General features: G+C 36.6%; 3 protein-coding genes and 1 long non-coding RNA gene across 4 annotated transcripts; 1 reads left to right on the top strand and 3 right to left on the bottom strand.

The window, feature by feature from the left end:
* Positions 1–2,176: 2,176 nt before the first annotated feature.
* On the bottom strand, positions 2,177–7,152 carry LOC133704502 (uncharacterized). The gene is made up of 10 exons (XM_062129337.1): positions 6,869–7,152; positions 6,719–6,787; positions 6,525–6,600; positions 6,366–6,431; positions 5,277–5,306; positions 3,898–4,027; positions 3,607–3,776; positions 2,994–3,279; positions 2,546–2,715; positions 2,177–2,396 (listed from the first exon to the last, which is right to left on the bottom strand). The coding sequence occupies exons 1-10, from the start codon at positions 7,055–7,057 to the stop codon at positions 2,242–2,244; spliced, it is 1,341 nt and encodes a 446-aa protein (XP_061985321.1). The 5' UTR covers positions 7,058–7,152; the 3' UTR covers positions 2,177–2,241.
* Positions 7,153–10,927: 3,775 nt separating this feature from the next.
* On the bottom strand, positions 10,928–12,239 carry LOC133705996 (uncharacterized). The gene is made up of 2 exons (XM_062131491.1): positions 11,311–12,239; positions 10,928–11,183 (listed from the first exon to the last, which is right to left on the bottom strand). Exons 1-2 carry the CDS (start codon positions 12,089–12,091, stop codon positions 11,077–11,079), a joined length of 888 nt encoding a protein of 295 aa, XP_061987475.1. The 5' UTR covers positions 12,092–12,239; the 3' UTR covers positions 10,928–11,076.
* A 1,081-nt stretch (positions 12,240–13,320) lies between these two features.
* On the bottom strand, positions 13,321–14,895 carry LOC133704451 (1-Cys peroxiredoxin). The gene is made up of 4 exons (XM_062129275.1): positions 14,698–14,895; positions 14,448–14,596; positions 14,106–14,252; positions 13,321–13,898 (listed from the first exon to the last, which is right to left on the bottom strand). The coding sequence occupies exons 1-4, from the start codon at positions 14,810–14,812 to the stop codon at positions 13,647–13,649; spliced, it is 663 nt and encodes a 220-aa protein (XP_061985259.1). The 5' UTR covers positions 14,813–14,895; the 3' UTR covers positions 13,321–13,646.
* Positions 14,896–15,070: 175 nt separating this feature from the next.
* On the top strand, positions 15,071–16,386 carry LOC133704717 (uncharacterized). Its single transcript, XR_009844112.1, has 2 exons — positions 15,071–15,300; positions 15,475–16,386. It is a non-coding gene; the product is annotated as an uncharacterized LOC133704717 (long non-coding RNA).
* Positions 16,387–16,635: the final 249 nt, after the last annotated feature.

Below are 16,635 nucleotides of genomic sequence, written 5' to 3'. Positions count from 1 at the left end.
AGCTTGTACTTTTTTGAGTAAAAAACATGTTTTTATAGTTTTTAGAGGTGTGGTGTATGCTTAAAAGGTATTGTATCTTTGACAAAAAACCACCACACCTCTAAGCCAAGCTTTGTCTTGAGTGGAGCGTGGTTGCATTCCTGTCCTGGCTGAGTCCAGGATCAGTGACTACTTGTGTAAACCCCGAGAAATAAATATTTGTGTAAATTGCAAACTAAATAAATTGAAAATAAAGGGGAAGAAGTTTTTGAATTTGTTCTTCTCAAATCAAGAGAGAAAAACTAAAATTTCAAAAACTCATCCTAGATTAAGGGTTTATAAGTAGAATAAACATTTGTGGACAAGAAATTAACAAAAAAATTTGAACAAGAAGAGAAAAGGGAGGGCCGACTGTCATTAGAAAAAAAAAAAGGAGTCGAAAATCTTCGACTGGTTAAAGATTGAAACCTTGATTCTTATCGTGTAAGGTGTTCTAAACATGGTCCTATAAGTCGTTTTAAATTCGATTATGAATTGATACCTTGATGTTGAATTATAGATTAGGGTTCTTAGATTTGAATTGGAGGAAATGTATTGGTTGTTAAAATTAAGTTAATTCATGTGATGTATATGATCTTGGACTCAGCCATTTATTTCCATTCTGAACATGACTCATTTCTTTTGGAAACTTAAAATGTAATATCACATGTTTCCCAAAGGAAAAAGACCCAATTTTCACCCTTAACACGTTTAAATAGTCGCTTTAGCGACTTTTCTAAATCTGTTAGCAGAGATTGCATTCCAACATCTCCTTAGATTTTTAACTATATTTGGAGTTCTATGACTCCGTTTAAAGTAAGGTTGATCTTGTTGGAAAGCTAAGACACATGGCTACAAATCTCTTGAAGGAAGGAGAACCCTGTTCTGCCCCCAAGATAATCGAAATTACTCATTAAAAAATCAGACCTATTGCCCTACAGGATCTGTTATATAGCCCAGTCTCGGTTAGTGACCCATAACTGGAGTTCTATAGCTCCAAATTGAGCAAGACCAATTTTCTTAGTTAGTCAACATCCAAAAACTACAATTTCTATAAGAAAACAGATCCTAATTCCCTCATTCTCCTACTCGAATTATCTTCAAGAGTCGGGAGACGAATCTGTCCAGATTTGTCAACGTTTTCCTTTACACACAATATCCACATCAAAACAACCTATTATCATAAATTCAATAAGGAGAACCACAATTTCTCTATTTTTCCTTCTTTGCTCTTCATATGGCTGACTACCCCTTACTTAATCACCCATACGTTTTCTTTGACAACTCATCATTATTTTGCACCCTTAATCACATACAACATATGAATTAACTTAATTTTAACAATCAATACAGTTCCCCCAATTCAAATCTAAGAACCCTAATATATAATTCAACATCAAGGCATCAATTCATAATCAAATTTGAAATGACTTATAGGATTATGTTTAGAACACCTTACCCGGTAAGAATCAAGGTTTTGATCTTTAATCAATCAAAGATTTTCGACTTCCCCTTTTCTTTTCTTTTTCTAATGACAGTCAACCCTCTCTCTTCTCTTCTTGTTCAAATTTTCTTGTTAATTCATTGTTCACAAGTATTTATTATATTTATAAACCCTTAATCTTGGATGAGTTCTTGAAATTTTGGTAATTCTCTCTTAATTTGGCAAGAACAAATTTAAAAACTCTCTTTTTTTTCCCTTATGGTTGCTGCCGATTTTTGGTGAAGAAAAGAGTATTTATATCTATAATTTCTCTTATATGCACTTAGGTCCCATTTTCTTTACGTGTATTATTTTTGTCCTCACATCTTTTCTTATAATTAAACTATACTTCTTTTCATTTCTTATAATTCTACCCAGTGTTATAAAAAACATGTTTTGACTCGTAAAATCATATGACCGCATTTTCAAATACACTTTAAGTCAACGTTAATTTTGAGTTTTTTTGGTATGAAAATTTTGTTTGGAATTTACAAAAGAACCCATCAATATTTTGTATTTATAAATTGGGTGATTATCCAAAAAAAAAAATAGTGATAAACCTATATGTATACCTACTTTTTTTTTTACCAAAGTATGCTACGAATAGTACTGTTAACAAACTATGGTGCACAACAGCAGTCTCGATACCGAAGGCTAATAGGTATACATATAAAGTGGATGAAATTCTTGACATGATATTCATTATATTTCTTATTGAAAATAAAAAAATAAAATTATAACTAAAATGGAGAGCTAATTCCAAGTACATTGACCTCTGCTTCAATTATGCAAATGCCCTTAATAACATAGGCATTGTTTGGCTGGTAAATATAATCCAGGGAAACATATCTTGTCCATCCACTTTCTGATCTTGAGGCACCAAACCATTGTTTAGCTGCAAGAAGAAGAAACAATCTCAACTCTTTTTTTTCATTGACAGAAAAGGGGGGGAAAATATCCAAGAATCTCCTCTGTGCATAATCTTCCAGGCAAACATGTGGGGTTGTCATGTTAAACCGGCAAAAACATCATTTGTGTTCTTACCTTTACCAGAAAGGTCTAAGTTCCTATCCTTGACTTGATTTACAATGCGCAGGGTGTAATCCACATATAGTCTGCAACCAGCAGGGAGGGTTTCCAAATCCACAGCCAAGTACAGAGAAAGATGAGTGCCCATTCCAAAATCTTTTCCCTTAGGATATAGTAGTATCTTCCTGAAACAACCAGTACAGGTAAAATTTAAAAGAAAAGAAATTCAAAACTGCTACTAAACACTAATAGAAGAAAAGAATATATGAGAAGGTAAATTTTTTATAATCGTGTAAATAAATTTTCATCCGGAAAAGAATAACCAGCAGGTTTGCTTATACAACGGTAAATTTCGTTCTGACCACCAACGAATTGTTAATGTAAGAGAAACATTGGCCTCATAAAGCATATCCAAAACACGTTTTAATCAAGATTACAGACTAAAATTATAAAACAAATATACCATTTTTCACTTGCCGAGCTGAATGTTTGTGATTCTTGACGTTTTTCATCCAACTTCAAAAAGTTTTCGATCTTCCAAGTGTGCTTGAAAGCAGCAGTAGGTTGCTTTATCATTGATAAAACCTCTCCTTTGCCTCTGCTTCTTTCTCTACGGACAAATACTTCTGCTCCAAGCACACAAGTGTCTTCCAGAAGGAATCCGTAACGAGAATCATTAAATGTTGAAAGCTGAATGAATTGATCAAAACCCCATTCAAGCTTCAATCCATGAAAACGTCTTTCCTGTCCTGCTGCATCTATCCTTGGCAACAAGGCCGAAACATTAGAGAGGGGCATCACTTTCTCTCGAGTTAGACTAAATTACTCAAGTAGTGATGGAAGAAAACCATTGCAAGTAAATCGTGCCGGTATCCTTGGCAACAAGGCCGAAACATTAGAGGGGGCCATCACTTTCTCTCGAGTTGAACTAAATTACTCAAGTGATGGAAGAAAACTATTGCATGTAAATATTTCTTGCACCCAACTTTGGTGATGCTATAAACATTAAAACAAAAACTGCAACTAATGATAATAGCTCGAGGATCTAGTGCAAAGTAATGATTTAGAAAACATGCCTTGAATTACCAAGTAGCTGTCCTTGTTTTGGTCAAGCAGAAACAACCGGAAAATCACATGGACCTCCCAACCAAGTGGAAGAGAACTGGCGTCAACCTTTGCTAAATAGAGAGAGATGTAATCTTTTACATTCCTGCTCTTGTTTCCACTTGGATAAAGAACCAATTTCCTTGCAATGCAAACATAGGAGGTAATAAAAAATGAAAACTGTACTGCTAAGGGTATCTCCCAACAAAACATGACAGCAGTTGGGGATGGCAAGACGCATTTTTACTAAAAATAAAATGTACCATGTATAGCCTCCAGCTTCAAAAACCCCTGATTCATATTTCTCCACCGAATTTTTTGCAAGTAACGAAAATAACTCTATTTTAACTATGTAATGGACGGGTGATGCATCTGATATGGATGCTACAGCACCTGAAAAAGGAAATGATATCAGCACATACAAGTTTGATCACTCTTTGGTTTGGTTATTAGAGAAAATTTGATCATTAGACAAACAGGCTGTGTTAGAGGGAGAGCTGCGTACGGAAGAAAGGGCAAGCTCACAGACAATAACTCGGCAGTTATCAGAAGAGAAAAAGTTAGGTCACGGAACACGATGTTAGTCGATTAGAGAAAAAGGGAAGGATAGGGGGAAATACCAGGAGGGGGGGAAATATTGCTGAGAACTTCTGTCATGACGGTAACAATATCTTTCCTGGCAACAAAATCCACTAAACGATGTGCAGGATAGAGGGGAATAATAATAAAAAACATTTGTTCCCCTATTTGTAAGAAAATCAAGAGAAAGTAATTATTCGAAACTTTTAGAAGTTGTTTTAGGATATTACTATCCTTTGCTAGAATAAAGATTACTTTCGAAACAGGAAACATAATCGATTCTCTGCTTGCAGATGCAAAACACGTCTATTGAAAATAACATGCAATGCAATCTTACAAAGCTTAAACACAACGATATGCTTGTGCAACCAAGTACATTCGCGGGGCCAATGACTGAATCTTTAGCAGCAGGAAAACCTCAGAAGGAAATCCATGGCATTCGACTAAAATATGCTTTCACGCCCGTGAAAATTTTCTTTTCTTTTCTTTTCCATTGAGATACGCATATATTTACTTGCCTCAAACAAACACGTTAATAAATTGGACGACTAAAGAACCTTAAGAATTTAAAGTGATTAGAAGTTCTCAAACAGGTAATTAAGATAAAAAAACACAGTAGAAATTACTTTTTAAAATATTTTTTATTTAAAAATATATTAAAATAATATTTTTTAAAATTTTTATCTTTAATATTAATATATCAAAACAATTTAAAAATATAAAAAAATCAATTAATTTGAGACTAAAACCATTAAACTGCAATTTGCATTGCATTGTCGTAATATCAATATTTAGTAAGCCAAAAATGCAGGCACGATGACTATAGAAACAAAAAACAAGAAGCAGAGTCTACATTTACAAGATCTAAACAAGGTGGGCGAGTTAAAATTTGATGTTCCCCATTCAATAGCATTTGGATTTCAATCCGCGGAAAAACACTAGAGTTCGTATCATCAAAGCTCGTAATATAGGTAAAAAAACTGCAGCACAGAACCATACAAGTCAATCCACTCTGCTCATATTCTGTCTTTCTGAAATTATAAGAAATTGGTATTCTCTCGACCCGCTTTTTGACTATTCAATCTCAGGAGCCATACATGGTAGTAGATAAAAGTTTTAACATTCTTTAACAGTAAAATTGAGTTAAGACTCTGACTTGACCTAGAATCTGATCTACATTGCCATATTATGCAAGAAGAACCAAAGATATGCTTCTTTTCGCATGGTAGCACCTCCCTTGCTCTTTGCTATGAGGATGTTCCTTTGGATTTTGGCGTTGCATACCCCAAATGTATTAGCTTCTCCACCAATTTTTTCTCAGCACTTGCCTAACAACCCAAAAGAACAACAAAATTAAAAAGGAAAAGAAAAAACAATGAGAACTTTTGGTATGCTAACTCGTGAATATACTCAAGTCACAAAGATCACTATTTAGTCAAGATCAACAAATATCGATCACTTAACAATGCAGATACTAAGGAAAACATGCAAGTCCAAGAATTAACTTACTTATTTTGAGATTCCTTTTACATTCAAAATGCTGGTATAACTTTTTTTGGAAATACCCAGCATCTGGTAAACATGCTATAAAATCATTTCTCTAAGAATACCAGATTAGAATTCCCTAAATTTCTTCAAATTATTTTCAATAACATGCAGTTCCCAGGCTACCATAATTGGAAATAATAGACTTTAGCCCTTTTATTGCCAAGTAACGTTTTAGGTTCAGCATCAGTTTAACCTTTTCTTCCTTGTGTAATGGTCATGCTTCAGAAGTAATCGTGTAGAAATTTCCATGAATTTTACAAATAACATCACCCAGACTTTGTCAGCTATCAAAATTGCTTTTCAGATAATATTTCATTCATGTTTAACCATCAATCTCTCCTCACTGAATACAATCTCGATTGAACTCTTTTGTCTTGTACGGTTTTATATCAAACCCATCAGATACCAGACACCCCTATATAATAATGTTACTTTTCTCGAGATGTCAATGGTATATTATTTTCATAACTACTTATCTGCAGCTATTCTCATGAGCATTGCATATGGCCATTGCTACGAGAGAGAGGCAACCAGGATTCTAGTGCATAAGCACATGCTTGTGTGCGTGCTTGCGCACGAGAAAGAGAAGGGGAGAGAGAGCAGACCTCAAGCAAGGGACTGTTCTTAGGAATGTTAGAAGCCAACATTATATTTAGTCCAGTCTTCAACACTACAAAAAAAAAGAAAAAAAAAAACCCAGAATTTCTCAGCTGATCAATCCCATAACCATCAAACTTTCATTCCACAACATAATAGTACCTACCTAATCGTCGAGCAATGCCAGTTCCTGAATTGTCAGAATTTCCTCCGAGTACACAAGTCACACTTGCCGTATTATTCTACAAACACATCACCAAACCAAAATTAACTACGCAACAACACAATCAATCAAGAATTAATAGTAATAGAAAAAACCTCACTAAAATTGAAAAAAATAATAAAAGAAAAAATACTTACAGGGCGAGTGGATGCAGCAGCATACAAGTGACCTAATTTACCAGAGTTGCAACCAATCCATGCATATATCTACGATCAATTTAACAAAAAGGGGACTTAGTTAGTCAACTAAAAAATATTCAAGTAACGATGAACTAATTTATTGATTACCTGTTTGCCAAGATGGATAATCTGGAGGTGAATGGTTACGTCATCGACGACCTCCGTGAAGCAAGTGACCTCCACGCCGTTAACAGGAGCAGCGTAGTATCGGCTAGACGATGAGGGTTGTTGTTGTACATTGAGGTTTTCCATGGAGGTCTTTAGGGCTTCTAAATTACTATTATCTTCACTAGCCATTGCGTCCACACCACACCACAGACGGAAAGAGGGAGAACGCTCTTGATTCTTTTAAGATTTTAAAGAGGGACTAGATGACCCGTCGCTCAATTCATTAAATTAAAACCCATTTCATTTTGTAGGGTTTTTCATCTTTTTCTTTGTCCAACAGAGGATAGTATCGCTCCGCCAGTAGATACGTGCCACGTCATCTGACTTTTGTTTTCAGTTTTAAAGGGAAACCTTAATTCGGTCCGTATTATCACCATTCTCAACTGAGTTTCAAATATAATCAACATTAATCCATAACTCCTGACAGTTGAAATACTTTGTTCCATTTTCATAAGATAGTTCGGTGTTTTCATAGGATGTGCGAAAATAAAGCCTTTATATGTACTCAGATGTTTTTGCAGTTAAATTTATTTTTTAAAATGTTCTGGATAGTATTATTATTATTATTATTATTATTATTGATATTAAAAATTAAAAACATAATATTATTTTAATATATTTTTAACTGAAAATATTTTTGTAAAAACAGCATTATCAGGTTATAATAATTTTTGTTTTATTACACCAACTTATATAAAGAAAAGGTGGGAAAATTAAGTTTGTTTTTTTTTGATAAATTAAATCTCATTTTCATATTTTAAATAGTAGCATCTAGAATTATTCTTAAGCCAGACGTGCATATTTCTAAAAAAAAAGAAGAGTTGCGGTCATAGGAACGCAGTTTCTCCAAAAGAATTAACTCCATGTGTTTTTCTCAGCATCTGCGATCGATTTTTTCTTTTTTATATATAGGGTATCTCAGCTTCTACACCCTTGAACAAAGCTTCCGAAACAAGATTTATATCTTGCAGTCCGTAGCTATCAGTATTTATGATTGATCGAATTCCTAGATACCACCAAATTCTCATTTCTTTCATTCTTCGATATGGCTATAGACATTAGTGTTTTTTCTCTTACCAATCCTATTCGCATTGCTTGTTTAAGTGTTCGTATTGAAAAAAAGGAAAAAATGAAATTAATATCGAGCACGATAAAAAATTAATTTGATGATCAAAGCAAGTGTGAGGAATTCACTTGAAAGAAACCCAATTACAAACAAAGGATACCCCAACTAAAATAAATGGGAATGATTAGCACAATATAAATCATATTAAAATATGATGATCCTAAGATAGATCACGTCAAGTAAAATTTAAACAAGCAATCAATCAACGATCCTAAACCACGCAGCGGAAGTGGAGGGACCAGATACTTAGGTTAACGTACCAGCTGATTTAGTATCATGTTGGGGACATAGAGGAATCGCTGGATACTTGGCTGCAGCATTTTTAATTAGTAGCCATCCTTCATCATTGAATATTAACCAAGATGAGATGGATAGTGCTGCTGCAACTATTGCAGCAGTAAAGGCAACTGATATCGCAGAACAAGTTGCCTCTTAATTTGTCGAGCAAGGAAGAAGATGAACAACTTTCCTTGAAAGGGTCTCTGGCTGCTGTCAGAAAATCAGATCGTGCAGCAGCTCTCATTCAAGCTGTGCCTATCGAGCCAGTTCTTTCCGTCAAAGACAAACAAAGAGCAGCAATGATATTTCTGAAGTTTCACTTGACCTAGCTGCCCTTGGTTCTTTGAACATGTTTCAAAACAGAGGTCACTTCGAAGATTATTTACATACTGCAGCTGGAAGAATCCAGCAAAAGTTTCATGGATGGAAGGGAAGGGAAGATTTTTTGAAGATACGCAATCGAATTGTAAAAAATCAGGTACTTTACTAAAGTGTTTTCTCATGCCATGTGCGTTACACAAATCACAATAAATGGCTTGCCGTGTGAGTATCATCGTTTAGGGAGAGGATATGAAGTTAGATGCTGTGATTAAAAGCGGAGATTTCCAGAAGAGAAGTTAATTTTCAGTTTATCTTGAACTGTTCCTAGAATGTGCTTGTCTGAGTTGTTAGAACCAGATGTAACTTTTTCCAGATGAATTGTAGTTCTCTTGAAGCTTTTGATGTTCACGGTGGTTGCTTTTTCCTACTAGATCTCTAGAACTCTTCTGTTTCTATTTCTTTTTGTGTTTTTGTCCTTATAAAAGCATATAGAACTGTCAGCTTAAGTGTAGTTGCGATGTTTAAGAAATGCAATTGCTGATTCAATTTGGTGATTGCTTTCAGGCTCGTGTGAGGGGACATCAAGTTCGAAAGCAATACAAAAGGGTAGTTTGGTCAGTTGGCATTGTCGAAAAGGCAATATGGCGTTGGAGGCGGAAACGTACTGGTTTGCGGTGATTTCAGTTGCAGAAGACAATTGGAGATGTTAAACTAGAAACTGAGAAAGCAGATGAATATGATTTTCTGCAAATAAGCCGCGAGCAGAAATTTGCCGGAGTTGAAAAGGCAAATAAATAATTGATAAATCAATATATTTATTGATATTGTAATTTAAATAATCTACTTTATATAAATAATTAATCTACCTATCTCAAAAAAATCAATGTAGCAATTACGAGAATCAAGTCAGCTTAACGTAGCAAAAACAAGATTGTTTGTTACGAGAAAAAACCTGCTCGGAACTCGGAAATGTAATTCCGAGGACTTTGACACTAAGATTAGAGATTATTCTTACCACACAGCATCATTGGCGAAAAAGAAGGATTAGCATAACTCTTTGTTCAATTATAACGACAACATCAATGATAGGAATGATTATAACCCGCAAATCTTGTTCGCGAATCACAAATTGATCCTGGTAACCTAGGAGCGCTATCGCTGTCAAATTGACATGGAGGGAAATCGAACAGTAAGAAGGTAGCATTAATCATGTTTAGTTGCTCATGGATCCAGATATTCTGAGCAGAAATCCACATTGAAAGGGATAATCCAACGTCTTAAAGCGACCGTCCTGGAGTGAGCTGAACAAAAAGGTGGGCTTCGAATTCAAAGATTGACGATGGCGCCAAATGATATGCAGGGTGCAAACCATCATATGGGCAACGAAGATAAAAGCCATCAATCATAAATGGAGAGAGGGAAACATTATCTGTGGAGTGGAAAAGGAGCTTTTCCACCGAGAAACACACGGACGATCTTCACTGCATATCTTGCAAAGGGGCAGGGTTGCTTGATCACACATGCTTCATTACTTTTGTTTTCTCTACTGGTATTTTGCCTGTTTGCGGGACAATTCATTCCCATATGCTACATTTGAAGGCCATTGACATCATTATTTCCGTGAGGATAACTACTTATTAATCTCGGCATTCTTCAAACAGCCGGAAAATTTTCTTTCTAGGTGGGCCTCGAGAATGGATGGGCTAAATCGGTAAAGCCTGGCCCAGTTATACAAGAAACAGGTAAAGCCTATAGGATGATGAAACACACAGAAAAGAGCAAAGAGCGAGCCCCGGACCAGCTAATTTTTTGGATCACAGGATTTTATATATATATGGATAAAAGAGGCGTTAAAAGAGACAAAAAATTACAGAAAAACTTTCTATTGAAATGCACAAGAACAAATTTCAGCGATTCTCGTTCTCATGACATTGATCTAACAAGAAATCCCCACACACACACACACACACACACATATATATATATATATTCCTCATAAACTCGAACTATAATAATTATTATCCTTTGCTGGCATTAACAATTTTCAGCTTCAAATCCGAGCCAGCAATTTTGTACGACACATTCTTCTGAAACTCGGGCTCTCAGCGAGGCCTGGCACTTCAGGGGACATCGGATTTGAACAGGATATTATAAGCACCATCACAGTTAATCAATGTCGGGTTATTTACAATGGCCATTGGATGCGAACGCCATTTTTTTCTGAAAGTATCTTCCTGCTGTTTTCTTTGCTAAATCAAAAGAATCTTTCGTCGTTAAAAGAAATTCAGTACATTTTCTCAAATTCGTTTGGCCATATTACAAGTTTTCTCTGCTTCCAAGTCCCACAACTTCAGCTAAAACAGATGAAATAAATAGGAGGGAAAATGGTAAGATATAGAAATGATTTACAATACAATCATGATCATCTAATCACTGGTAACGAACTCAAAACAAGTAAAATTGCAACATTGAAGAACATCCACGGAGAATGGCTGCTTCTATGATCACCTGCTGTAAGACTGCCTCCAGCTGAAACAGAACACAAAACAGAAAAATTAGCCAGCAGACTTCAGTGCTAACCACATGTAATAAGTTTCTTTGACCCAAATTAACCTCTCTAGTGGCACTTGCCAAGCAAATATTAAATAATTCTTACCACATTCTCTAGTATAATTTGAAGAGCTCGAGCACAGACACATCATTCCTTCTGTCTCAGTATCATACCCACAAGTCCCACCTGATTGGGAGCACCGTTCACAACCAGTTTCAGGCACACTATAAGAAAGTTTGATCCCATAAACCCAATCCGAAGGTACAATACCCATCAAACTATCAGTATTAATCACAGTAGTATAATGCGTGCAGTCCAAAATATTCATGCTCATAAACTTCACAGTATCATATCCCGTAAAACAACAGGGTGGAGAACTATTAGTTAACAAATGGAAAACTCTAAAAGCATTGCACGCGCCATATAATTCATCACAAGAGTGTCCAGCGAAGCTGAAACAAAGGTTTTTGTAATGGTTAAGTACCGGAGAGTCGATGGAGCAATTAAGAAGAGCAAAAACAGTGTCTGGTGTTGGAGGGATAGTAACAGATTGAATGTCTGTCATGATAAAATCATGATGGGGTTGTAGAATGGAGCATGTTGACATAGCAGGATCATATATAGTCATTGTTTTTTTGTCATAATCTATATGTTGGACCTTGTAACCACCCGAAGGGGTTAAAAAAAACAAGTCAGTGCTGCAGTTCAGCATGTGCCGAAACTGTGGTGCGCCGCACCCATCATCGATGCCGAAGGGATAGTTTATGGCAATGCTGCCACAGGAGGTTCTGCAGGGAGTGAGAGAAAGGGTTGGTGGTGGTTGAAGCGTTAGGATTATGAACATGGACAGCTTGAAAGTGTTGAACGGTGCCATTGTGGAATGCATACTTGGCTTTCTTTGCAAACCAAGAAACTCTCAGGGGCAAGAGGTTTTTATTGAGAAGTGCTAGTCTGCGAGGCTAAGAGAGGAAAGGGCAATTTCGGTGATAGAAACTCAGAAAGATCAGTGACTTTAGCACCACATCGATTTTAGCGAAAGGAAGGCACAGTCACTGGCAATCTGTCCATAATTTTCTCTACCAGCTGGGGTGGGATGGAAGGCTTTTTGACCGTTAATAATGAGACAGCCTGTGCTGGGATCCACCAGTTGAAATTTGAGAAAAAGATGGCTCGTCTTTTTCAAACATAGCGGCCCTGTGTACGAATTGAACTCAGCTTGAAAAATGAGCATAAGTCGAATGCAAGGTCAAATTTGTCATGATGTTGAGTTATCTTAGCAAGTGAATACTGAAGATTCATCATTTGAATACTTGTATTTCATCAGATAAATACATATATTATCTCGTGATGACATGATTGAAAGTGACTACTTAAGAGTGCTAAGCTAAAAGAAACCAAAAATTGACTCCTTGAAAGAGCATTTGCATTCTTAGTTTTTTCTGGACTTCACTTTTACCTCCTAAAAAAACTGGTTAATGAAGCGTTTTCGAAGAGGTTGGAACTAGAAAAAAGTATGTCACTGCAAACGATAATACAGTTAACCTAACTATTACACGACGATGAGATTTTTCCCGATTAATATGGATTTAATGCTCGAGCCCAAATTGATGCCGGCCTGGAATTTTTAGCGAGTAATGCCCTACGTAAGGTTATGAAACAACGTGTAGCGGGGTGGATGGGGTAAATGGTAAATTTCTTGAAAATTGATTGATAAACTAGATTGAAAGGGCAATTCGCAGTTAATTCTTTAGGAAATTCGTGGTCAGCTTGGAGTCAGGGATAACAGGATAGTATTTGGAAGGGAAGTGGCAGAAAGGGCGAGTCAATCGTCCGGGGAAGAACACTTCAATGCTTAAGTTAAGCCGTTTCTCAATTAATAATATCCAGAAATTAACTTAACTATGAACCTAAACGGCACTATTTTAATCACAAACAGTCATGTTGATGCTGATCTAACTCGTACCGCATATGCAAACATCCTAATCCAAACGGCAGATCCAAAATCCGTAATGCCAACGAATCCAGCACACAAGCGAAAAGGTCAACAGCTCGTTGAAGTCTAGACGACTAGAAACTCTAAAACTTGTGCGCACCTGAAACCACACGGCGTGCAGAGCCCGAGAAACCAGAAACTCCCTAAGACTAACGCATACAGTGTTCACGTTTTTTTGGCTTCTTCAACCATAAACAACTCCATACAGAATAATTCAAAGACAAATGAAAATTGCAGGAAACAAACAGAAATGACGAGTTGAAAACTTGAAATGGTCCTGTAGACAAAGGAGTTTTCTTTCAACAAAATACACACGTGACAAACAGCTAGTCACTCGCACACAGAAGGGACTTATTTGGAAATCAGTCTACAAAAACCACATGTGATATAGATAAAGTTGGCGAGCTTGTTCATCTCCGCAGTGAAAAGGAAGTCCACTGATCATATTCTAATGATCAACATTGGTGAAGCGGAGATATCCTTTATTAGATGGAAGGCCAACAGTCTTGAATCCCTGAGGAAACAACTTTTTAGCTTCCTCATCAGAGACACTAGGGGAGATGACGACATCTTCACCTGGCTTCCAATTTGCCGGAGTCGCAATCTTGTTCTTTGATGACCTCTCTAGAGAATCTAAGACCCTCACTACTTCATCCATGTTGCGGCCAGTGCTTGCTGGGTACAGAAAGCTCAACTTGATCTACGATATGAAATCATCCCAAAATTAATTGAATTTGGTTGACGAAACATGGTCGTTTAAATCAATTTCAGTAATTGATATTTACATATAGTTACCAATGATATTAATTCTAACTATTGAAAGCAAACTGGAATTTTTTTTATTGCTAGTCAAACCACTTATATTAAAAAAAAAATGGGAGATAATAGTTATGGTTTTCGAGCTTACCCTCTTGTCGGCACCAACAATATGCAGAGCTCGAGATGGAACATTGTGCCCTGAAGAGTCTTTCTCGTCTGGATCCACCATATTAAGTATCTTAATGAGTTCCCTCTTAGGATCTGCAATTATTGGATATGTAACCTTGCATCCAGGCTGCATGCACGAATTGTGCACATAATTTACTCATTGTTTATGAATCAAAAAATATTATTTCTGATAAAAAAAAATAAAAGTACATGTAGAACAGAGACAGTACATCCATATACCTAGAAAATCCCTTACATGTTCTACTGAATATCTTCCAATAACCCAAATTAACAACGATGGTTTAGAAGGAGAGATTCTTACAGTGTAGGCTTCAATGTCCTTGACCCACTCAGCATGAGACGAAACATCATCACAGGACAATCCCAACAGTTTGACCCCTCTCTTAGCAAATTCTGGAGCATGAGCAGCCATCTTTCCAAGCTCGGTAGTACAAACTGGTGTGAAATCACCTGCATGCAAAAAACTTACAACTCGGACACCATTAATTAACTTATAATAAACATCAAAAACAGTTGCAGAAACACAAAACATAAATATATAGAGACACAACCTGGGTGCGAGAAGAGAATGGTCCAGGTATCTATGTAGTCATGAAGCTTGATAACTCCATGAGTGGTCTCAACTTCAAGGTTTGGGACACTGTCTCCAATAGTAAGGCCTGGCATTGTCAAAGTGTGAGAAATAGTCTGTTTTCTCTGTTTTTTTGTGATTGTGACGTAAGAATTTGGAAGATGGGGATTTAAAAGAGTTGAGACTTGAGAGGGTGTTTGCATGGAGAGAACGTGGCATGTGTCGTGGCTATGGCTTGAGCGGTTAAGTGCGTGCAGAGTGGTTTTTTGAGGCCGGGCCATACATCCACGTGGGCAGGTTTCACACGTTTGGTTAGTCGTGCTTATTTGCCAATCTTGCTCTATGTTTGTGACTTGTCGTTTGTCTCTTGACTCAAGCAATTCTGCAACGGGCACAAGTAAAACGGGATTATCTTCCTCTAAATTCCTATGTAGCAACATATCCATTAATTAATCATAATTACAATAATTTAACTAAATTAGAGGTTGTTGATTTATTACTTCCTAAATTAACACGTGTTCGTAATTAACTGGAAACGGAAAGGATCTATTGAACCTGTTCTATTTACGGGAGATGCGTTAAGGTTTGTTCGTTGTTTGAATCTGATTTTTATGCGCGTTTCTATTATTATTTTCTTAATCCATTTCTCTCATGGTAATTTTTCAAAGGTATAAAAGAAAGCAGTTACATCTCTGTGGTAGTTGCTGTTTTGGCTTTTCCTATTTCTCAAATTTCTAACACTTTCGATCCTGTTTAGTTTTGTCATCCTACTGGTGTTTGAGATGAGATAGCACGTGGGCAAGGAGGTCAAAAGCATCCACCTCAACAGTAAACTATATTCAGCACTTGATCGCCCGTGTGAAGATTTCAAATCCGTGTAAGGTGGTGTTTGGGAGTGGTAGCGATTGGTGCTGGAGGCATTGGTAATGTTGAAAGAAGTGCAGGATGAAATGGAGGAAGATGAGGAAGACGGAGAGGCTGAGGAAGATGATGAAGACGATGACGAGGTTAGACTCCCAAATTATTTTCTATGGAGTTTTATAAGGGATGCCATATTTAATTTCCTCCAACGCAGTATCAACCGAGAAGGGAAAATAAATCTATTGGCTACCTGAGCTTCTCATCAATGTATGCAGCTGTTGTTTACATCAGCTGATGACTATATAGCAAAGTGATGAATCATGCCGGGAAATTGGATTTTCCTGGGGATTATGCTTGTTACCCATCCAGTTAGGAGCATATTATTCGTTTCTACATCTGAAAATCATTTGCAAGCTTAGCTCTGGTTTTGTTCTTCTGATTAGGACTCCGAGGGGGATGAGCTTGAAGAAACCGAAGAGGACTTTCTGGAAAGGTATGCAAGAGCAGCCACTGCCTTGGAAAATGGTACGGTTGGTGGAAGATCAGGAGCATGAAGTTGAGCTCGGTAAATCTGACTATACATTGTTCTCTAGAAAGTGTAATAACTATTTGCAAAGGAGCATGAAGTAGCATTACAGGTTTCTCTTCCTACCTATTTGCAAAGGTGATTTCAACTGCTGCTCCTTCGGTTATAATTTATGATCTCAAAATTACTACTTACTATGCGAGCAATAATCACTTTGAATTTTCAAGAATTGCACTAAAATTTCATTTTAAAGGAAATGTTATGAATGCAACAGATTGAACTATATATTTGTTAGTTTGGGCTGATCGGATTGCTAACTGGCATGCTAGGGAAGAGTTGGAATTTTGTCGGTCTTCGACTGCAATAAGAAAGACAAAATGACCCAATCATTTGTTTAGGGCGTGAACGGTTTCTCTAAGTTCCATTTGTTGGGCCAAATCCAGGATACCAACCCATGATTAAGCTCCTGTTTGGGAGTCCATGAAGATCGACAAAAATTCAAGTTTTTTTTTTAAAAATAATTTTTTTATG

This window comes from Populus nigra, chromosome 10 (genome assembly GCF_951802175.1).
Source record: "Populus nigra chromosome 10, ddPopNigr1.1, whole genome shotgun sequence".
NCBI lineage: Eukaryota > Viridiplantae > Streptophyta > Magnoliopsida > Malpighiales > Salicaceae > Populus > Populus nigra.
The sequence above is the reverse complement of the archived record's forward strand: the minus strand, read 5'-3'. Positions and strand labels throughout refer to the sequence as shown.

Excerpts from the sequence above, each read along its gene's own strand:
- LOC133704502 (XM_062129337.1), bottom strand. The coding sequence starts at position 7,057 with ATGGCTAGTGAAGATAATAGTAATTTAGAAGCCCTAAAGACCTCCATG. Across the intron at positions 6,788-6,868 it reads TTATCCATCTTGGCAAACAG|ATATATGCATGGATTGGTTG; the intron begins GTAATCAATAAA and ends AATTGATCGTAG. Across the intron at positions 6,601-6,718 it reads CTGCTGCATCCACTCGCCCT|AATAATACGGCAAGTGTGAC; the intron begins GTAAGTATTTTT and ends ATGTGTTTGTAG.
- LOC133704451 (XM_062129275.1), bottom strand. The coding sequence starts at position 14,812 with ATGCCAGGCCTTACTATTGGAGACAGTGTCCCAAACCTTGAAGTTGAG. Across the intron at positions 14,597-14,697 it reads CATTCTCTTCTCGCACCCAG|GTGATTTCACACCAGTTTGT; the intron begins GTTGTGTCTCTA and ends TTTTGCATGCAG. Across the intron at positions 13,899-14,105 it reads TTGTTGGTGCCGACAAGAGG|ATCAAGTTGAGCTTTCTGTA; the intron begins GTAAGCTCGAAA and ends TTCATATCGTAG.
- LOC133705996 (XM_062131491.1), bottom strand. The coding sequence starts at position 12,091 with ATGCATTCCACAATGGCACCGTTCAACACTTTCAAGCTGTCCATGTTC. Across the intron at positions 11,184-11,310 it reads AAATTATACTAGAGAATGTG|CTGGAGGCAGTCTTACAGCA; the intron begins GTAAGAATTATT and ends GTTCTGTTTCAG.